The 23709-nt window shown below is 42.1% G+C and overlaps 1 protein-coding gene across 2 annotated transcripts in view; it reads right to left on the bottom strand.

Moving 5' to 3' along the window:
- LOC306884553 (kelch domain-containing protein 3-like) overlaps nucleotides 1–23709 on the bottom strand; it is a 40107-nt gene that overhangs the window by 2452 nt on the left and 13946 nt on the right. For both annotated transcript variants that reach the window (XM_079440512.1, XM_079440513.1), the window contains 5 exons: nucleotides 21900–22113; nucleotides 20506–20592; nucleotides 20221–20329; nucleotides 1590–1663; nucleotides 16–94 (listed from right to left, as the gene is read on the bottom strand). In XM_079440512.1, coding sequence (XP_079296638.1) covers nucleotides 16–94; nucleotides 1590–1663; nucleotides 20221–20329; nucleotides 20506–20592; nucleotides 21900–22113 — 563 coding nt within the window. The remainder of the gene's footprint in view (nucleotides 1–15; nucleotides 95–1589; nucleotides 1664–20220; nucleotides 20330–20505; nucleotides 20593–21899; nucleotides 22114–23709) is intronic.

Below are 23709 nucleotides of genomic sequence, written 5' to 3'. Positions count from 1 at the left end.
GGCTCTGACTCTCACCTGATGTCATGAGGGAGTCCTGACTGCTCCAGACTGTACTGAATAACTGCTAGCTTGCATAAAGTCTTCAGATTAGGACCTAAAAAACAGAAGCACACATACTGTAATCACACCTCTAGCTGTAGATAATCTGCTCTAGCGGTTCATCAGAATGAGCGGTCAGTGGGTCTGGAGCGGATGGACAGCCATACATGGGCTTCCGCTGCCGCTCGTGTGAGTCCTGAGCCGCAGGAGTAAAGCTGAAGCGCTTCCCTGCTCTATTCTGCTCCTGCTCCCACTGAGCTGCTCTGGACGCTGCCAAAGGAAGGGCCTTTATTTGGTGCCGGATGCGCCTCGCCGTGCCCGTCTGCCTCAGACACACAAACACACACTCGCCGTGCCCGTCTGCCTCAGAGACAGAGAGAGGATCGGCCAAGTCACCGTATCACTGACCGACCACAAGTCACTCGCCATTAAAATATCATTTACCGTAAAACATGGAGTGTCACAGAGTTTGGCAAATGCTGGATGAATAAATGAAGAGTAGGGCTGTGCACTCCATCAAAGGCGAAACGGACGAGTGTGTGAATGTTAAACACTGCTGTGTAAACGTGCAAATTATTGTAATTAATAAACTAAGTTGTTAAAGTTAGGGTTAACCCTATATTAGACATGCTTTTAGATGATAAATCAACTAAACTGATTAAAACCATTCAAATGAAATCCACAGAATTTCAGAAAAATAAAACGCATTTCAAAGTGTCCTAATAACGCAATAAGCCCCAAGAAGCGTTGCGTCGTGCCTAACAACGCCCCTTAACTGGTATAAATTCACTGTAAACCATGGCTTCACGGGGCTTATTGCTTTTATTAAACGGTTATTCCATATATGTAGCAAATAAAATGTAATTTACATTTACATTTATTCATTTAGCTGACGCTTTTATCCAAAGCGACTTACAATTGCTATATATGTCAGAGGTCGCACGCCTCTGGAGCAACTAGGGGTTAAGTGTCTTGCTCAGGGACACATTGGTGTCTCACAGTGGATTCGAACCCGGGTCTCTCACACCAAAGGCATGTGTCTTATCCACTGCGCCATCACCACCCGTAATGATATTAATGAAAACATTATTCTTCCGCCAAACAATGTAGTTCCTCAGAAACGGTTGCAACAAAGTGGTTGCCGAGCAACACACAAACATAAACAAAGATGTATGTTACTTTGTAATTACAACAGCTTCGGACGCGGCTCAACCAATCAGAATCAAGGATCCGTTTGATAAATATGTCATTTTTGTTTCATGTTTAATAAATTCTTGTTAAATTGTGTAAGTTTCATAATTCCAAATGATTACATGCTTTTGGATTACTAAAATGTAATTTAACCATTAAAATGGAGACCAGAAAAATATCAAACAGAGTTTGGGAAAAAGTAAAACAGGGCCCTGCATCTTTAATGATCACTTGTCACGTGATGCAGTTCTTATTTTAGCTTCTGTAATGTAAGGGTCATTTTAATGATGTGATGCAAACTATTCAGCTAATGACTGTAAGCATTCATTATGTTAATGAAGCACTGAAATCAGACTCACTGAAGTCCAGGATGTACAGGTCCGAATGGTCCATGAGGTTAAACTCGTCGCCCATCCCCTGCTCCGGACACGGACTGAAACACAAGAGCACAACAACCCTGTAAACGCCATGATTGCACGACTCATTTATTTCTAAATTCTCATTTCTATTATTTTAGAAAACAGAATTCACCTTATTTTGCAACGCGTTAGTAAATACGATGACGTACTTCCTTATAATGTGTTAGACTTCCGTTTCGCTACCTTGTAGGTAAGGACTAAGGAGCGATGTGGGGAGAACACACAGAGAACGCTGTTAAACGCCGTGATGGTAAATATTTACCACACTCGCGGTGTAGAACACAGTGGGAGGATGAAATGAAAAAGTGGCCTGCCATAACTTATGAGGACATTTTCAATTATTTAGTGTTGTCGCTCGGAGTAGACGGGTCTTCGATGCGGAATTATAAAAGCACTGAGGCATATCAGTGCCTGCACAGCGGATAGGTCGGTCGAGTGCTGGTACATGACATAGACAGCGATTTCGTGTTTTTAAAAGCAGGCGTGAATGCAAGTCAAAGTGGCGCAAATGTGCATTCAGCTAGCAAATGATGACATGTTTTATCTCTTTCATCTGTGAAAGCACTTGTTGATAGTTTTAATTTTTTGGTCCTTATCCGTAAACTGATTACTGTGCTGTGCAGCATTAGGTCGGATTAATAGCATCCAAAATAAGTGATAAAATAACTTAAATATGTGTTTCCTTTTGTTCCATGAGTTTTGAAAAAGTGACGAATTGGTGTTTATTTACCTAGCACTGCTAAACTGTATCATTTTCAGTGTGTGTGTGGGGGGGAATCAAAATAAATTGCATCTTGACATTATGATTTGTGTTTGTGTGTGTGCATATACAGGGAGAAAAAAGTAATATAAGATCTTGAAAATATTTGTGTACAAATAGTATATTTAATGGTCTGTGCATTGAGGAAACCACACTGAATAATTCAAAACAACTACACCATGTATCAAATTAAATTAGCAGTGATTAAATTACTAAATTAGTAGCAGTGAATTTGTGGTTTTATATACACAATACTGTACAATAATAATGTACAACTGATTATTTCTAGAACCACTGTCAAATCAGTGGAGTTCAACGTATGGACATTTCGGTGGTTTCTTTAAGTGTAAGGCTTTTAACCAAAGCCGACGAGCTTCTTCGCCCTTCGGAGGTGCGTGCAAATCATAGGGTGCCCCACATCCACATTCAGCTCTTGTGCGTGGATTATGATCAAAACAAATGTGTTGCAGGTATTTTTTACGTTTGAACCAGCTATTATGACACCCCCTAACTGCGCAAAGTACGCCAGTCTTTCTGTAGTCCATATTAAAAGTTAACTAGCCTGTAAAATCTACACAGTCGACGTAAAACTACGTAATCACAATACAACTAATATTAGCGGAAGTGCTTTACCGGAAATCTGACACATTATAGTTCGAAAATGGCGGCGTCCGCGTTTACATGAAAAATAAGGTGAATAGGAGCAAGAGTCATTCTCTGTCTTCAGTAGAGCCAAACGTGTTCATAATGAATGAAGTTCAGTTATTGAACTGAAGCGACTGGAGCTGCATAATGCTACAGTTTCTCTACAGCACAATTCTGGACTCATTTTTGAAGTTTGCATCATTGATTCTATTACTTCCCTGTTTGTTAGTGTAAAGCTGCTTTTAAAAGTGCTATAGAAATAAAGGTGACTTGACTTCTTTTTTCCATGCTGTTCAGTTAAAAACAAAGCCGTTGAACCAAATAAAAATTTGTCCAGAGATCGGAGGGCAGCCTCTTGAAAGGGTATATGAATTATCTTATAAGAACCTCTTAAGGCTGGCCAATAATATAGTTTCTGACCCCAACTGTGCTACATAATTTGTATTTTTACCATCTAATTGACGGCACAAGATTCAATCTAGTGTCTGACAATAAAGTTATATCATCATCATTATCCAGACCTAGAAATCACTACAATCGAACTCCATGTTTCCACTCTGTGTAAGAATAATGAACATGCATTTGTTTTCATGAACATACGGGGAAGTCGTGGCCTAATGGTTAGAGAGTCAGACTCGTAATCCAAAGGTTGTGGGTTCGAGTCTCGGGCTGGCAGGGATTGTAGGTGGGGGGAGTGAATGTCCAGCGCTCTCTCCACCCTCAATACCACGACTGAGGTGCCCTCGAGCAAGACACCGAACCCCCAACTGCTCCCCGGGCGCCGCAGCATAAATGCCCACTGCTCCGGGTGTGTGTTCACGGTGTGTGTGTGTGTGTGTGTGTGTGTTCACTGCTGTGTGTGTGTTCACTGCTGTGTGTGTGTGTGTGTGTGTGTGTGTGTGTGTGTGTGTGTGTTCACTGCTGTGTGTGTGTTCACTGCTGTGTGTGTGCACGTTGGATGGGTTAAATGCAGAGCACGAATTCTGAGTATGGGTCACCATACTTGGCTGAATGTCACTTCACTCACTCATACAGATGTTTCTTCAGTTCTCAATGGTGAAAGGTCACCGGTCAACACTAAACCCAAAACCTTTCAGTTTCCCGCTCAGATCTTTAAGAAGCAGAAAAACACGGCTGCTCTTCCCTTCTCATGTTACAATACTGCTAAAAGAGGAAGCTGTAAAACTCACACACCTTATCAGAGACAAACACACACGGGACCTGCAGGAAACGCTGGAATATCTCACACAAACATCTGCTTCCTGCTGACACACCTGCACTGACCACCATCATCATCCGGAGCCCCGTCCAGAGCCGCGGCCCGGTCTCAGCTCTGAGAGCAGGACGTCGTTGGGATTTTACGTCCCTGATCTTGCTTAAACAAACAGGCCGCCGGTTTAAAGGGAATCAGAGATGCAAACAGGTTAGGAGGAAACAAGATGAGAACATTGTGCGGATCGGGGAGTTTCTTTTAAAGATATTTGCTTTACATGCGCATTAGTAGTTACTTTAAGGTATTTTTTATTACTTTATATGTCCAAAACTAAATTTTGTTGCAACATTTTACAAAAGTCAAGATTGAATATATTTGGTCAAGATCTCATGTTATAAAGATGAAGTGCTATGCAGGCTATTAAAGACACTATTGGCTGATTAGACGGCAATGATGACCTAAAATACTAAATGTTTGCCCTCTCTCTCTCTCTCTCTCTCTCTCTCTCTTCAGCGTTCACACATCTCTGACCTCAAATACATCAAATATTACCCTGTTTAGACAGCTTTTGAAGTAAAGAGTAAAGAAAATACTATACAAAACTTCCTGAAACAAACTTGATTTATTCTTGTATTAGGGCTGTGCAATTAACCAAATTTGATTCAATTATTTTTCATTTGATTATTCATTTCTGTTAACTGAATACTTGAGACTTGCATAAAAATACCTTAAAGCATAGTTTTTTTCATTTGTATTTTTTTATTCCATTGCATTTGTTCTTTGGTTTTTTATTACTGACAGTTTAATTATTTTCAATCATTTTGAGGACTCTTCTGTTAGTTTGTTACTCACAGGTACCTAGTATTCTTCTGTGGTATTAAGAATTGTGACATTTTCACCGGTGTCTAAAATGTAGATGTCATAGCAACCTTATTTACAGAAAATATATATTTAATATATATCTCTATCTTTAAATAAATCACTCATATAAAGTTTTGGTCATATGGCCCACTGATAATTGTGTTAAATAACCGTGATTACAATATTGACCAAAATAATAGTGATTATGATTTTTGCCATAATCAAGCAGCCGCACCTTGAAAGACCCCCCCACCCCCACCCCCCTCATAAAAACACTTTCTCGTTGTATCTAAGCAAATCTCATCTGTGACCTATTTTGATCTCAGAAAGTGAGTTGTCACTGAAGAGTGAGGAGTTTGCATCTATGGAATCAGCGTTTGGGTCCCAGGAGGCCAGCTGTGGAACTCATTACACCCCCGACCCCCCAGGAGGTCAGCAGCCCGGATTACGCCGAGACCTTTATCAGACCTGCCGGCCGTTACATTAACGTACGCTCGCTCCTATTTATTTACCTTCATCGGCGGCGCGCTGCTCAGAGTTAATGAAACGTGCCCTATGAACCCGGAGAACGGCGCGCTATCACAACAAACACAAACCACAGACTCACAGAGACACCAGAGCATCAGAGAAGAAACAGTTCAGGACAGGTTTCACAGCGCTTCATTAATGCTGAACCTCCAGCAGAACAAATGTGGACTTCATTCATACAGCGACAAAATCACTACATCAATGCGAGTCCATAATCCATAATAACTCTTCCTCCAGTGAAAAAGTGCATCTGCTGTTGTCTCTCACATCAAAATCCAGTCACATATTAGTTTAGAGCTGTTTTGTCTTGTAAACGCTGCTTGATCTGCAGATTTCTCTCCTGATTCAGACCAGAACACTTTTTCACTGGAGGAAGAGTTATTATGGACTCTTTGGTATTTTAATTAAAAACATCTTAATGCTGGATTAGTCTGATCTTTTGTCTTCTCCAGATGTTAACTGATGGACTGGAGTGGTGTGGATTATTGTGATGTTTTTATCAGCTGTTTGGACTCTCATTCTGACGGCACCCATTCACTGCAGAGCATCCATTGCTGAGACACTGATGCAGAGACACATTTATACAAACCTGATTGATTGTTATTATCCTCTCTGTGGAGCTGCTTTGAATTAATTTGTATTGTATGCTATAGAAATGTGAAGTGAAGTGACATACTTCCAAGTGTGGTGACCCATACTCGGAATTCGAGCTCTGCATTTAACCCATCCAACGTGCACACACACACACACACAGCAGTGAACACACACACACACACACACACACACACACAGCAGTGAACACACACACACACACACACAGCAGTGAACACACACACACACACACACACACACACAGAGCAGTGAACACACACACACAGCAGTGAACACACACACACACACACACAGCAGTGAACACACACACACACAGCAGTGAACACACACACACACACACACAGCAGTGAACACACACACACAGCAGTGAACACACACACACACACAGCAGTGAACACACACACACAGCAGTGAACACACACACACACACACAGCAGTGAACACACACACACACACAGCAGTGAACACACACACACACACAGCAGTGAACACACACACACACACACACACACACACACACACACACAGCAGTGAACACACACACACACACAGCAGTGAACACACACACACACACACACACAGCAGTGAACACACACACACAGCAGTGAACACACACACACACACACACAGCAGTGAACACACACACACACACAGCAGTGAACACACACACACACACACAGCAGTGAACACACACACACACACACAGCAGTGAACACACACACACACACACAGCAGTGAACACACAAACACACACACCGTGAACACACACACACACACAGCAGTGAACACACACACACACACACACAGCAGTGAACACACACACACACACCGTGAACACACACCCGGAGCAGTGGGCAGCATTTATGCTGCGGCGCCCGGGGAGCAGTTGGGGGTTCAGTGTCTTGCTCAAGGGCACCTCAGTCGTGGTATTGAGGGTGGAGAGAGAGCTGGACATTCACTCCCCCCACCTACAATCCCTGCCGGCCCGAGACTCGAACCCACAACCTTTGGATTACGAGTCCGACTCTCTAACCATTAGGCCACAACTTCCTCAAATAAAGTTGACTGGACAGATTCAGTCTCGGCATGCTGAGTTCTGTTGGTTTCCAGTAGCAGAAATGACTGAATGATCACAGACTGACAGCCGCTGGATGATAAAGATAAAGCTCTGATCCGCTCCGAACACTCTCAGACAGACAGAGAGACAGAAACACAGACCGATGGATGGGTCAGCGGTGAGACAGCGATGTGGCCAGAGCGCCTGACGGTGTGAAAGTGTTTTGTGAGTTTATGAGGTTTCCTGGTGTTTGACGGCTCATTTGTGTTACATGATCAGCAGAGTATCATTGAGGAGTTTCCTCCCCCTTCACACACACACACACACCCCCCCACTGCCCTATGAAAACACACTCACTGTTGGACGTAACACCACTGGGAATGTCACTGGAATCCTCTAAAGCTTCTCTGGCTACAATCACCTCATTAGCCTGAGCGTCACCTTCTTAAAAGGTCACTAATGAAGAAATGAGAGCCCCCCGTTTGATTTGTTTGCCTGTCCGAACCTACTGAGAGGGAGACACTGTTTCTCCACAGAAACCTTCAAACTTCCTTCACAGCAGGATCTCACACACACACACACACACACACGTTAATGCGCTCCTGGTTCTGACAGGAACTAATGTGCGTTGTGTTTCCTCTTCCTCTTTCCCGATGAGCCAGCGACGGTCAGGAACTCATCGTACGCTATGACTTCCTGTGGAGCCGCTTATCTGTGGAGCACAGGCGCATTAGGATGCCTCGTTGGGAGAAAACATCAGTGCTAAACAGCCAATAGAAACACTCAGTGGACAATAACCAAATAAGACCCTATACAGTGATCCGTGAGGAAGAGTTGATCTTTCACCTGGATCTGAGTCTCAGGTCTGGACATCAGAGCAGCGGTTAATAACGTCTGAGAGACGCTGATGTGGTCTGGGTTTAAATATAGATGCAGCAGAAACAGAGCCGAATCCAGCTGATATCAGCCCGTGTGAAAACAACAATCTGCACAAATTATCGGAGAAATGCCCTTATCTCTTGGCTGTAAACAAGGGAGCTGGGAAAACAACGGATGTTTGGGGCCTCGGAGGTGACTGGCTTTTGTAAGAAACGCAGAAAGTCAGTTTTGGATGAATGGACTGGGTTACGCTCTCAAATAACCCAGATGAGAAACATTATTCTGACATCTACAAATCACAGACGTTTGTCTGCCGCTCTGATTGAGTCTAGTAGAGAGATGTTCAGCTCTGTTATGTTACCATCATTATATGAACTTTCATTACACATTACTGACACTCTATCCTCCAATTTGATACTGTTAAGTGCTGTAATCTGTATTGTTAAAAGTGCTATAAATATAAATGTGACTTGACTTGAGTGATTTTGCTCGTGGAACGGGGTTGTTACTCCTTTCAGTTGTCTGGTTTAGTCTGGTTCCTCCCAAGATTTTTCTTTTCTCAATTTCTGTCACCTGATGGAGTTTGAGTCTCTTTGGTTTGATTATTTGGGTTTAAAACACGCTTAATATTCAGTAATATTATCAATATGACTGCACTGACACCATCATATGAGAACAAAACTTTACAGCTGTGTTCTAGCGGAATCGAGTTTGTCTCATATTTATGAAGTTTGCATCACTGATTCTGATATTTTCCTGTTTGTCACTGTGAAGCGGTGTTGTATAAAGTGCTATAGAAATAAATATGACTCGAATTCAATACAATACAATATTTATTTATATAGCACATTTTAAAACAACCGAAGTCGACCAAAGTACTGCACAGAGTATGCAAAACAAAACAGATCAACAAGATTATAAACAATAAAACAGACCGTAAAATGGGTGAGGTTCACCAAAACAGAAAATCATTGCACAGCAAGTCAAGAAATACTGAATGCCAAGGGGAAAAAGGTTTAAGAGTAGACTTAAAAATAGATAAAGTTGAGGCAGTTCTGATATGAACTGGCAGACTATTCCACAATTTAGGACCGAAAATTTTAAATCAATTCTATATTTAAGTGGCAGCCAATGCAATAAAATAAAACTGGTGTGATAGACTTTCAATAAAGATGCCGAGCCGAATCATTCTGAACCAGCAGCAGACATGAAACGCAGAACTGAGGAGCACCGATATACAATGAAGAGCAGTAATCCAATCGAGATTACAAAAGCATGCATAACCCTTTCAAACTTCTTAAGAGACAAACATTGCTTCACCTTTGTCAGAAGACGAAGATGATAAAAACAGAACTTGACCACAGTACTTATCCGCTTATCAAATTTAAGATTATTATCAAACCAAACACCTAAGTTTCTGGTATATGTAGTGCTGAATGGAGTAAGAAGTTCAGAATCTAAATAATGTACACAGTGCTCATTTGAGCCAAACAAAACAAATTCAGTTTTACTCTCATTAAGGCTTAAGAAATTACTTGGCAAGCCAAAGTTTTAGTTCATCCAGACAATCTAAAATATGCTTTAGAGCCTGCTTGTAATCGCACTTCAAGGGGATATAAATTTGTGTGTCATCTGCATACAGATGAAAAGAGACCCTATATGTGTAAAAAATAGATCCTAGAGGAAGCATATAAAGAGAAAACAGTACTGGACCAAGAATCGAGCCCTGGGGAACACCAGACTTTAAATATATTTCAGATGAAGATTGGTTTGCATTACTAACAACATACCTCCTATTGAGATACTCCTGCATTATACACTCAGAATAGGAGTGAGATCCAGATTAAGGGTAGTGTGACGTGGACGACCGATGGACAGCTAAACCTCAGTCACACATTCATCATGGAGAATCATAATACTGGCATTTCATCAGCACAGAACACATTTCAGATTCACAGAGATTCACAGGGGAGCAATGAAGACGAACTGAACATGACAGGCAGCTCAGAATCGATGGATCGCTTTGAGATCGTCTGTCACATGTTGCTGAGACGCGTGAGAGCGTCTGCAGATCGTCTTAAGTGCGTTTTGTCTAGCCAGCAACGATTTAAGCTGAAACTCTGTACGACTGACTAGAGCCGTCTACAAACACACACTGCAGGAGGCACACACACACACACACACACGAGGAAACACTCCTTATTTGTTTTGTGATGCTAATGACCAGTTTGTACAATAACATTCAATGCTTTGAATGACCAGAACTAATATTAGTGTCAGAGGTGTGTGTGAGTTTGCATGTGTGAGAGAGAGAGAGAGAGAGAGAGAGAGAGAGAGAGCGAGAGAGAGAGAGAGAGAGAGCGAGAGAGAGTGTGTGTGTGTGTGTGTGAGGTCGGTCAGAGCTGCAGGAGGCTGATGGGAAACTCAATCACGGTTCAGTTACATGAAACAAATTCACTTCTGCGTATGAAAAGATAAATCAAGGTGTGATTCATAATTCGATTTCATACATTTTTACTGTAGGACTGACTTCCTGTAGATGATGTCACAACTATCGTCGAGAGTAAAGTCGGCTAAGATGAAAATCAGCTGACCAATCAGAAACGACCAGAGCTCTGAGTGACCAATCAAAAGAGTGACGTTAGAAGAAATGATTTCTGACTGAAAAACACTCATGACGCAGCAGGATTCAGTTCTTTAATCACGTCTACTTTCATCTTTAAGCACAGACTCGATTCACCTGCATTCTAGAGAAGATCCGTCCTTTCTGAACACATTCACAATAACATCAAGCTCCCACACGCCACACACTCACAGCGTTATACAAGACCAGCATCAGAGTGTTCATCAGCGAAGGTCGCGTTAACCATCAAAGACAGACATGAGCTTGAAGAGCTGCTGATCTGCATCTGATGCGACTTAAGTCATCACAGAGGAAGTGACATCATGACTGGGTATTAAACCCAGAACGCCATAAAATGCCGCTGTGAGACAACACTCAAATAAATCCTCAAACACACTCAACCAAAACAAACAAACAGAACAGAGGCGGCTCAAGCTGTCGTCCCAGCATGCCAATCTGTCACGCTCCTGTTTACATCCGGCGCCCGTCCCAAATCTCTGGACTAGCGGCGCACAGACGAGGCGGCCAAAGAGGCAAGAGATTGACATCACCGATGACATCAGCTGACTCACACACACGGTCATGTGACCTCACCGCACAAACACACAACAGACATACAATAGTTGCATATAGATTACTAATAAAAAAATAATTTTTATGACATTTAATATACTTCCATTTTTAGGGCCAACATTCGCTTAAATTAAACTCAGTCCGACTCAATCAGTATCCGAAACGACTGAATGATTGTAATATCTGAATGAACCGTTTACTCTTCCTCATGTTGTGTGATGTGCTTTCTTCTGTAAAAGAAGATATTCTGAAGACACTGGAGTTCAAACAACACTGCACCACACTGACTTTCATTACATGGACAAAAAAAACAGAGGCATTTCTCAAAATATCTTCTTTTACAGAAAAAGAAAGTCAAACAGGTTAACATTAGGAGAGTAAATGATGATGGCATCACCTGAATGATCATGTTTGGATAAACTAACTAACAGCCGCTAACCATTACAGGACTAGTTAGTAGTGGGATATTCAGTTCTCACCATGGCTGGATCATCATAGCTAAAGGCTTGTAATTACTGCTGTGATGTAATAATTATGTCATTAAAGGTCATGTGACCTTTTCATTCAATGAAATTGAATGAAAACCATTCATCAACCATTCATTCAATGATTTTAGTGGTTAATAAACCACTAAAGAAAGTGTGTCTGTGTGTGTATTAGGAATGTGCATCTCCATGACTGAGGCCGATGCAATACGCATCAATAATTAATGCAATAGGATGCAATGGAACAACATGATGCTATGCAATTCAATACAGTACAGTACAGACAGTTCGCTTTTATTTCTTTGGTTCAGACAGACAGCTATGTTAATCTATATTCTATGTTCTCCGTGGTGTTGTGATACGTCATATTCACACAGCAGCGGTGATGAGAGAACGCGCTTGAGAAACAGCTTAGAGAGGAGAAAGCAATATAATATAAAATACTGGTCACATATTATTGATCACTTTCCAAATAATAAAAGTACAGCGCATCTACTAATAATTCTATATAAACAGATCAGTTTTTACAAATGCAAATATGCTCCGATGCGAATTAGTGAATCTTACCATCATTAGTATGACTGTGGGTGTGAATGTGTGTTCGTGTGTGTGTGTGTGTGTGTGTGTGTGAATGTGTGTTCGTGTGTGTGTGTGTGTGTGTGTGTGTGAATGTGTGTGTGTGTGTGTGTGTGTGTGTGTGTGTGAATGTGTGTGTGTGTGTGTGTGTGTGTGTGTGTTCGTGTGTGTGTGTGTGTGTGTGTGTGTTCGTGTGTGTGTGTGTGTGTGTGTGTGTGTTCGTGTGTGTGTGTGTGTGTGTGTGTGTGCACCTGGTATTCATCACGCCCTGGGGACCAAATGTCCCCACAAGGATAGTAATACCAGTAAATCTTAATCTTGTGGGGACATTTTTTGGTCCCCATGAGGAAACAAGCTTATAAATCATACAGCATAAAGTTTTTTGAAAATCTAAAAATGCAGCATGTTTCCTGTGAGGGCTAAGTTTAGGTGTAGGGTTGGTGTAGGGCAATAGCACATACAGATTGTACAGTATAAAAACCATTACGCCTATGGGATGTCCCCATAAAACATGGAAACCCAACATGTGTGTGTGTGTGTGTGTGTGTGTGAGAATGTGTGTTCGTGTGTGTGTGTGTGTGTGTGTGTGTGTGTGTGTGTGTGTGTTCGTGTGTGTGTGTGTGTTCGTGTGTGTGTGTGTGTGTGTTCGTGTTCGTGTGTGTGTGTGTGTTCGTGTGTGTGTGTGTGTGTGTGTGTGTGTGTGTGTGTGTGTGTTCGTGTGTGTGTGTGTGTGTGTTCGTGTGTGTGTGTGTGTGTGTGTGTGTGTGTGTGTGTGTGTGTGTGTTCGTGTGTGTGTGTGTGTGTGTGTGTGTGTGTGTGTGTGTTCGTGTGTGTGTGTGTTCGTGTGTGTGTGAGACTGTGTGCGTGTGTTCACGTGTGTGTGTGGGGTTGGGTTAGGTGAGATGGGGGTTCCCCTGCAGCTCATAAATCAGAGCAGTGGCTAAATTTCACGCCTCTCTTTGGCCCAGCAGGCCTGTTTATTCTGCCGTAAGTGGCCACTAACACACACACACACACACACACACACACTTCACACTCAAACAGCTTCACACAGCTTTCACTATCAACACTACACTATAATGTAATGATCATAAAACTCTCCTAAAATACACAAATCGCACACACTAATCACAGCACACACAAACACATTCCTCTTATGAAGAATTGTGACATGTTTGACTGACTTCAAGCCAAAGGCTTCAGAGGGCAGGTGGATTCTGGATATTTCTGGGCATCTCATCCACAAATAAAAATAAAAAAACAAAGTTTTGACACATTTGCTTAAACTGTTGTAGAAATGATCTTTAGAACTGAAGTTCAGATAAATATGAGTTGTGCTCATACATATAGAACAACAGACTCTTCATTACTTGTTTTTTATTGCATTGGCCAGTGAAGGATCATGAAGTGAGTTAGTGTTTCTCCTGCAGCGCGAGAACGAGCGCCGACGCCGACGCCTGACGATGAGCATCGCACGTTTGCGTAACGATGATTGCAGCGCAGCTTTCCCAGACACCTTCGGGCCTCTGAACACAGCCGGAGCGCTGGGAACTTTATTGTGCTTCACTAAAGCCGTAAATTTACACTCAACAAATTCCTTCTGTTTAAGTAAATATCATAAAGGCCGCAGGAATATCAGTGGAGGCGTCTGCTCAGCATCAGCACGCTATAAATCTGACGGCCGTTTCCTGCGACTGAAGAAAACACAAGCGAGGTGTCTGCCGTCTGATTCATGATGCGCGCCGAGCGTTCGTCTCAGAGAGAAACTCCAGAGCGCTGCAAACCAGCTCCATTAGTGCTGCGACACCACACATGTTCATCACTGACGGCTCTGTGTGAATCATTACCATGCAGACCGTGTGTGTGTGTGTGTGTGTGTGTGTGGAAATCAGTTGAAACACTGAATAACACTCACACACACTCACTCTCTCACAAACACACACACACACACACACTCACACTCACACAAACACACACACACACACTCACACACACTCACACGCATGGAAGCTCTTGGTTTTAAAAACAAGCGCACACACTCGAGGCCTGATGAAGACGTCATTTATCTTCCTCCTCCCACACGATCGCGTGCGATTCATCTGCATCTAAACGGTGCCACGCGCTCAATTCCTGCGATTTCGTGGTCAGCTACATGAAACGCCGACGGCTAACGAATGAGAGGCGTGAATGAATGAATCTGCGCTGAGGTCAGAGGTCAGCGGTTACTGACCCCAGGGACAAAATCTTCAAAGGATTCAGCGATTCGCACGAGATCAGCAAACAACACTCGCTGATCTTCTCTGAATTCACCACTCACTGTATTTCATTCTTGTCTGATCATAATAACGGTTTCCACCCAAAGCTGCAAATTTCACTAAATTTAGCACATTTTCTATTCCATGTGTTTCATGAGAACAACACTGTCCCTTCCTGAGAAACTGGAGCACATTTCTGATATTCAAGACATTTTTATGACCTTTTTAAGACCAATTAAAGAAAATGTACGGAAAAATCAAAGGGAACAGAAAGCATAAACAATGTAAATATCTAAGAAGCGCGATGAGTTGAATTAGAAACACTTTAAAGATTAAAAATACAACTTCCAACAGATCTCCATTACATTTTAATAAAAAACTTAACTGGAATATGGAAATAACTTTTACAGTACCTTCTAACTACATAAAAGTGACATTCTTCACTATTTTTACCTCAGAACATTTAATTCTCTCCTCTGTCCCCCTCCTCCACCTCCCACCACTTTGATAACCGCTGATGATTTTGCCTCTTTTTTCACAGACAAAACTAGAACAATCAGCAACCAGTTCTCAACTCCACAGGACCTCCAATCAACCACATCCACCGCTCTAGCTCCCATCTTCTCCTTCTGTCCCCTCACCGAGGCAGAAGTATCCAAACTTCTCCTCTCCAGCCATCCTACAACATGTCCTCTCGACCCGATCCCCTCACATCTTCTCCAAACAATCTCTCCCACACTCTTACCGGCACTCACACACATTATCAACACATCTCTCCTCACAGGCATCTTCCCCACAGCATTCAAGCAGGCTCGGGTAACCCCACTGATCAAAAAACCTACATTAAACACTTCTCTTTTAGAAAACTACAGACCTGTCTCTCTCCTTCAATTCATAGGGAAAACACTCGCACGAGTTGTCTTCAACCAGCTCTCACGGTTTCTTTCACAGTACAACAAACTGGATGCTAAACAGTCAGGTTTCAGGAGTGGCCATTCAACAGAGACTGCGCTACTCTCAGTCACTGAAGCCCTGCGAATTGCAAAGATTCCAAATCATCAGTCCTCATTCTGCTGGATCTCTCTGCTGCTTTTGACACTGTCAATCATCAGATTCTCCTGTCTACCCTCTCATCACTGGGCATCACTGGGATTCCACTTCGCTGGTTTGAATCCTATCTCACCGGTAGATGCTTCAGGGTGGCCTGGGGAGGGGAGGTATCCAAACCACATCAACTGGTCACTGGAGTTCCTCAGGGATCGGTTCTTGGACCCCTCCTCTTCTCCACATACACTACATCGCTGGGTCCCATCATACATGCACATGGCTTCTCCTATCACTGCTACGCCGATGACACACAGCTCTAGCTCTCTTTTCAACCAGATGACCCAACGGTAGCTGCACGGATCTCAGGCTGCCTGGTGGACATCTCGGCATGGATGAAAGAACATCACCTACAGCTTAACCTGGCAAAGACGGAACTTCTTGTCTTCCCTGCCACTCCGACTCTACAGCATGACTTCACGATTCAGTTAGGCTCATCAATGATTACCTCATCAACTTCGGTCAGAAATCTTGGTGTAATCTTTGATGACCAGCTGACCTTCAAAGAGCACATTGCAAAGACTGCTCGATCCTGCAGGTTTGCACTACACAACATCAGAAAGATCAGGCCCTTTCTGACAAAACATGCTGCACAACTTCTTGTCCAGGCCCTTGTTGTTTCTAGGCTGGACTACTGCAATACTCTTCTGGCTGGTCTGCCATCAAACACAATCAAACCTCTACAAATGATTCAGAATGCAGCAGCACGACTGATCTTCAACGAGCCCAAAAGAGCGCATGTTACACCTCTCTTCATCTCCTTGCACTGGCTACCAGTGGCAGCTCGCATCCAGTTCAAGACACTGATGCTTGCGTACAGAACTACCACAGGCTCAGCACCCTCCTACTTCCACTCACTATTACGAACCTACATCCCCTCCAGAAGTCTGAGATCTGCTAGTGAGCGACGCCTTGTGGTACCATCACAGAGAGGCTCAAAATCACTCTCCAGAACATTCTCGTTCACCATTCCTGGCTGGTGGAATAATCTTCCCACCCCTATCCAGAACGCCGGATCCCTGGCAATCTTCAAGCAACAACTGAAAACTCATCTCTTTCGGCAGTACTTGACTTCATCCTAAACTCAAAAAAAAATAAAATAAAAAAAAACTCTTTCCCTCTATCTTTCTCTCCACCTACTAGCTTGTATTTATTTGAACAATGACTGAGACTTGGTGTTACGAGCACTTCCTCTGTCTGATTGTCTCTTCAAGATTAATCGCTTCTTGTATTCCCCAATTGTAAGTGGCTTTGGATAAAAGTGTCTGCCAAATGACTAAATGTAAATTTTTGTCTTGTGTTCCACTGCAAAAGATGCAAAAATATCTGTCAATGGGCTGAGAAAAAAATAGTTAAAAAGGAAAACAAGTTTTCATTCCCCACTGACAGATATTTGTTCTTGTTTTAAGCAGAAACTTGTTTGGATCAGTTTCTCAGAAAACAAGACTTCATATCTTCATTTTGCATCTCCAGTAAATGTGTCTTGATTTAAAAATGTTTAGATATCTGAAATGAAAAACAAGACAAAAAATACTGAGGAAGAAAATCATCTTTTGCCGTGTATGCAAGATTTATGACTTTATGAATTTAAGACTTTCTGCTCTGATTTAAGACATTTTAAGGCCTTAATTTCTGGAAGGGTGAATTAAGATTTTTTTAAGACTCATAGAAATCCTGAAAAATTAGGTTGCTGCGTGTCTTCTACTTGGATGAAAAATTATCCACCTCAATTGAGCACATAAGTCTTTTACTTCTCTTTTATGATTTTACATGCATCTTGCCATTTCAATGTAGTGATTTCTATGCAATATCCCAAAACGCACATAATATGTGGATAGAAACACATCTACTGTCTGTTTCAGAAACTCATCATGATGTAAAACTAAACTGAAGAAGTCTTAATTGCGTGCTTGTTTTGGCAGGAGTGTTTGTGACAGGAAATCATGACTCCTGGAGGAAATCCTGCTCTGATCCCATGGGGAAATCCAAATAAATGAGGAAAAGTGTTGCACTCTCCTCTCAAACATTAGTCTCCGTACGGCAGATAATCCTGCTTAACTGGAGCACTTCAAGAGTTTAACAGCAGACACACAAACAAACTCAGGGCCCCTGAGCTCCGTCTCCGTTAAACACAGATTCTGCTGTTCCACAGCCTCAGATACTGACTTTAAATGCATAAAAGATTAAGGGCCAGATTTACGAAACAGGTACATTACAGAGAGAGCACAATGTCATAAAAGCACCGATGGGAGTGTGATCTACTGATGCTGATCTTTTCCAAAAATCTACAAAGCAGTGCAAATCTACAACTACTGGCAGCTCTTTTAAGTGTAAGCCAAAATACCAGTAAACTGACCAGTGCAAACAATACTAAATCACTTCACATAACTGATTCAAATGCTCTCCTCAGATAAAAAAGGAACCTTTTTTTGTTGCAATTTTGATGCAAAATCATACTATCACTCAACTCTTTATTTAAAGTTGCATATGTGTCCCTGCAGCACAAAAGCAGTCATGAGTAACACAGGTATATCTGTAGCAATAGCCAACAATACATTGTATGGGTCAAAATTATACATTTCTCTTATGACAAAAATCATTAGGATATTAAGATCATGTTCCATCAAGATATTTAGTAAATTTCCTACTGTAAATATATCAAAACTTCATTTTTGATTAGTAATATGCATTGCTAAGAACTTCATTTGAACAACTTTAAAGGAGATTTTCTCAATATTTAGATTTTTTTGCTCCCTCAGATTCCAGATTTTCTAATAGTTGTATCTCAGACAAATATTGTCCTATCCTAACAAACCATACATCAATGGAAAGATTATTTATTCAGCTTTCAGATCATGCAGAAATCTAAATTTTGAAAAATGTACCCTTAAGACTGGTTTTGTGGTCCAGGGTCACATGAAATTATGTCCTTTATCAGCATACATACACTCACGTAAACTGATAAATACTATATAGCAAATCTCAACAGCTTGATTGTTTATACTCTCGCAAAATGGATCTAATCTAATCTGATAAATGCAACTATGAGGCATGAAGATAATAAGATGTTATAAGCATGAACATCATGATGCTCTGCTTTGAAAACTATGTGTATTGTGAAAAGCGCTGTATAAATACACTTAAGGGCTGGACGCCTGCTGCTTGACGTCTGAAGCCTGATGTTCAGCTGCTCAAACCTCCTCGAGTTCCCACAATGCCGTGCACTGAGCCGGCTGAGCGGCCGTCTAACGACAAGCGTCCGATGCTATCTGCCGCTGTGGAGCAGACTGATGGATAATCTGAGCTTCACCGCAGGACCCAGGATAAGAGTGCGTCTGATAAAGCTCTGTTAGCCAGCTCATTACACCGCTAGCGGGATATCATCAGGGAGACCCGGAGTCTGGGGGCCGCAGGGAATCCACTGCTTCCTCAATATAAAGCTCCTTCAGGATGCACTTCAGGACTCCAGGGGTTTGAGTCTGACCGCTGAGCCGCAGGCTTGTCTGCAGACGAGTCCCTGACTGGTCAATACACCTCAATTAGGGGTGTCCCCGACTAGGATTTTCACAGTCGAATCAGAGTACTCAAATCTTGCTGATAGTCGACTGATAGTTGAATCATATGTTTGGGTGGGGGGGGGGGGGGGGGGGGGGGGTCAGACATTCGACAGTCATAAATACTGACGATAACACACAAGAGAAGATGTGTAACGGACACCTCGCAGATGCATACGGGGTATGTAATGTTTTATGTTTTGATTAATAGCTAGTTAACAACAGCCGGCCGCATATCATGTTGTTTATTACATATGAGAGCTGATGAAACTAAAGATTTGCACTAAATAAAAACAAATAATCCACATAAGATGAAATCAACAGATGCAAGGAGTATTCGATGAAGCCTGTGTGCATGTTTACTCTATAACTGTATAGAGATTATTACGGAGGAAATTAACAAATATCCTTTTCCGATTTTGAAGCTTAGCTTACTGCCACATTATAAAATCTATCTATCTATCTATCTATCTATCTATCTATCTATCTATCTATCTATCTATCTATCTATCTATCTATCTATCTATCTATCTATCTATCTGGCCTACAACCCTTCAAATGTCAAGGCTTTTTAAACTCCAAAACTTTTTTCCTTTTCAAAAGTTTCAAACAAGGTTTTGTCAACATTTAAAGTTTGACTTGAGTTTGATTTTCTAGAAATTCGATGTATTTTTATCCTGCTTCTCTACATTCAGACTGGTTTGCTGCAGCTGAAGGCTGTCATGTATGTGACTGATGATCATGCAGTTTTACGCTCAACATCACTTGAGCACGTTTGTTTCCCAGTAAATTCACTTTGACAGAAGCAGAGTTTCAGAGGCCAGTAAGCACACAGCAGAAGCTCACCTGGTTCCTCCGAAGAGGATGATGCGATCTCCCACCATACAGCAGCACTGTCTGCGTCTGGGACACGGGCCTTTGCCCTTGGGCTCCACCTTCTTCCAGGAGAACGCCTCTGAACACAAGAACAGATGTGTGTGAACACAGACATCAGAGCTGAAGATCAACAGCATCAGCTGAAACTGAACTCAAACAGATCATGTCAAACAACATAAATGACATTAATATCATTAACTAAAATGAGACGGACAAACATACGTGTAATGAACAGCTAAGAATGAGAAGAATCACCTGGATTGAACTTCCAGAGGTCGTTGAAGTGTCGATCCAGACGGGCATTATAACCACCGAATATGTACAATTCTCCATTATAGGCAACTTTCAGAGGAAAACAAAGAAAAACTGAGACTAAACAACACATATCCACAGTTTCACCTCGTGTGTGTGTGTGTGAGAGAGAGTGAGTGAGTGAGTGAGTGAGTGAGTGAGTGAGTGAGTGAGTGAGTGAGTGTGTGTGTGTGTGTGTGTGTGTGTGTGATTTCTGTGTGTGTGTGTGTCATTGTGATTGTGTACACGTGTGTGTGTGTGTGTGTGTGTGTGTGTGTCTGTGTGTGTCATTGTGTGTACGTGCGTCTGTCTGTGTATGTGCGTGTCTGTGTGTGCGTGTGTGTGAGAGAGCGAGAGAGACAGTGTGTGTGTGCATGAGTACGTGTCTATGTGTGTGTGTGTGTGTGTGTGTCATTGTGTGTACGTGCGTCTGTCTGTGTATGTGCGTGTCTGTGTGTGTGCGTGTGTGTGAGAGAGCGAGAGAGACAGTGTGTGTGTGCATGAGTACGTGTCTGTGTGTGTGTGTGTGTGTGTGTGTGTGTGTGTGTGTGAATATGTGCGTGCGCACGTGTGTGTGTCATTGTGAGTGAGTGCGAGTGTGTGTGTGCGCGCGTGTCTGCGTTTGTGTGTGTGGTTTCTGTGTATGTGTGTGAGTGAGTCTGTGTGTGTGTGTGTCTGTTTGTGTGTCAGTGTGAGTGTGTGCATCGTTGTGAGTGTGTGCGTGAGTGAGAGTGTGCGTCTGTCTGTGTGTGTCTGTGTGAGTGTATGCGCTTATGTGTGGGAGTGAGTGAGTGTCCGCGCGTGTCTGTGTGGTTTCTGTGTATGTGTGTGAGTGAGTCTGAGTGTGTGTGTGTGTGTGTGTGTGCGTGTGTGTGCGTGTGTGTGTGTGTGCGTGTGTGTGTGTGTGTGTGTGTGTGTGTGTGCGTGAGTGTGTGAGTGAGTGAGTGAGTGAGTGTGTGTGTGTGTGTGTGTGTGTGTGTGTGTGGTTTATGAGGACACAAATGTGTATAATGACATGGGTATGACAGAGGTATTACAATATGAAGGTGGTTTATGAGGACACTGTCTATGTCCCCGTAATTCAAAAGGCTTAAAAAAACATACTTAATGGTGTTTTTTTGAAAATGTAAAAATGCACAAAGTCTCCTGTGAGGGCTAAGTTTAGGTGTAGGGTTGGTGTAGGGCAATAGCACACACAGTTTGTTCAGTATAAAAACCATTACGCCTATGGAGAGTCCCCATAAACCACAAAAACCAACATGTGTGTGTGTGTGTGTGTGTGTGTGTGTGTGTGTGTGTGTGAGAGAGTGTGTGCGTGCGTGAGCGTGTGAGCATGTGTGTGTGTGTGTGTGTCTCACAGGCAGAATGGCTCCGGCGTCCCTCGGGCAGCAGCTGTACAGTCGGTGTGTTTAGCCAGCAGTTGGTCTCCGTGTCGAAGATCTTGATTTTATTGCAGTAGATCTCGTTGTTGGAGTGGAACGGGCCGAATCGATCCGCTCTTCCTCCAAAAACAAACATCTTTGTGCCGATGATGGTCGCAGAGTGGAAGTCTCTCCATCGAGCCGGCATGCCCTGAGGAGACCAAACACACGCCTCAGAGACAGACAACACACCAGATGTGGCAGTGAACACACACACAGCTGTCTGTTGATATTACAGTGAGAGTGAGTGAGAATCACATACAGTCGATACCATTCTGCTCTACTAGACAGAGATCAAGGCCTGATGAAGCTCTATGACGCCATCTAGTGACAGAAGACCACAAACACCAGCTGCGTCTCAATACACAGTCAGCTGACTACACAGATCATCACCAGACTAGGGATGCAACGATTATAGATTTTGCTGGTACGATTATTGTCTGATGAATAATCACGGTTTTACGATTATGACGATTATTAGGCATTTATTCATTTCCCAACATTAATAATGTATAAAATCACATGAACACTCTTTAGATGTTAAAGTGTTATTTATTGCTGGCTTTTGAAATAGAAATAACACAGTAACCAACAATACAGCACAAAATAATAATAAACAAACAACAAACAAAAGTCCATCTCTTCCATTAGAATTAAAAAGGTGACCGCTGCTCTGTAAACATCCATGACAGTATTTCTCTTTTGAAAATAATGAACGAAAGAACAATAGGTAAGTAAGTCCCATTTGTTAACATTAGTTAAAGCAGGTTAACATTAACTAAAAATGTGCAATAGCTAATTGTAGTTAATATTCTTTGTTAATGTTGATTAATAAAAAATACAACTATGCTAGTTAATGTTAGCTCCATTGAATTATATTAAGACAACTTTTGATTTTATAATGTATTATTAAAAGTTGAAATTAAGATAGCATTATTAATAAATGCAGTCATTGTTTTTTTCATGTTAACTAATGGACCTTGTGTTACTGAACAATAATAACGAATCAGTCGTTGATGTATAGATAGGCCCACTGTTCTCTATTATAGATCAGTGGATGGGCCATGTTTTAGGTTAGAAACAATGTTGGAAAATAAATAGCTCATTAAGTCTTTAAGTAAGAATTATTTGATGCTATTGTGAAGACTAAAGCGAATATAAATATCTAAATGACTGAGTGTGAAACATTATTTACACAGTTTTAGGAAAGTAGCGCAGCTGATTTGTTTACTGGGTTACCGGGGTAACGGCAGCGGCAGCGCCCTCTAGTGGCGAATGTGCGTCATTCAGCGCGTCTTCACTTTAACTCGCTCCGCTTTTCTTCTCATCTGTGCTCATTTAAATTAAACCGTTGCCTTTTTAAAGTTCTAAAGTAATCATATGAGGCTGCATCGCAATTTTTCCATAAATAAAGAAGAATAAATTAATATGTTTGTTATAGGCTACTGTATAAGTTAGGCTGTTTTGTATTTTTATTTTTTTGTATTCGCACTTGTGCTCCTAAATACATTTTCCAGTTCGCACACATCTATTTTTAGTCGCAAATGCGAGTGAAATGCTCGCACTGTGGAGCCCTGCACACTACTATCGACAGGCATTTCTCTGGTGGAAATAAAGCTTCGCTGTTTAGTCCCTCTGTCACTAATGTAATTAGTGTAGTAGCCTCCGTGTCTCTGATAAGCAGCGCGTCATTTGAAGCTGGTGCACCACTAGCGTGGCTTTGTTTTCATTTTGCACAGGCTGCAAC

This window comes from Barbus barbus, assembly GCF_936440315.1.
Source record: "Barbus barbus genome assembly, chromosome: 18".
Classification (NCBI taxonomy): domain Eukaryota; kingdom Metazoa; phylum Chordata; class Actinopteri; order Cypriniformes; family Cyprinidae; genus Barbus; species Barbus barbus.
This window is presented reverse-complemented; position numbering and strand designations above follow the sequence as displayed.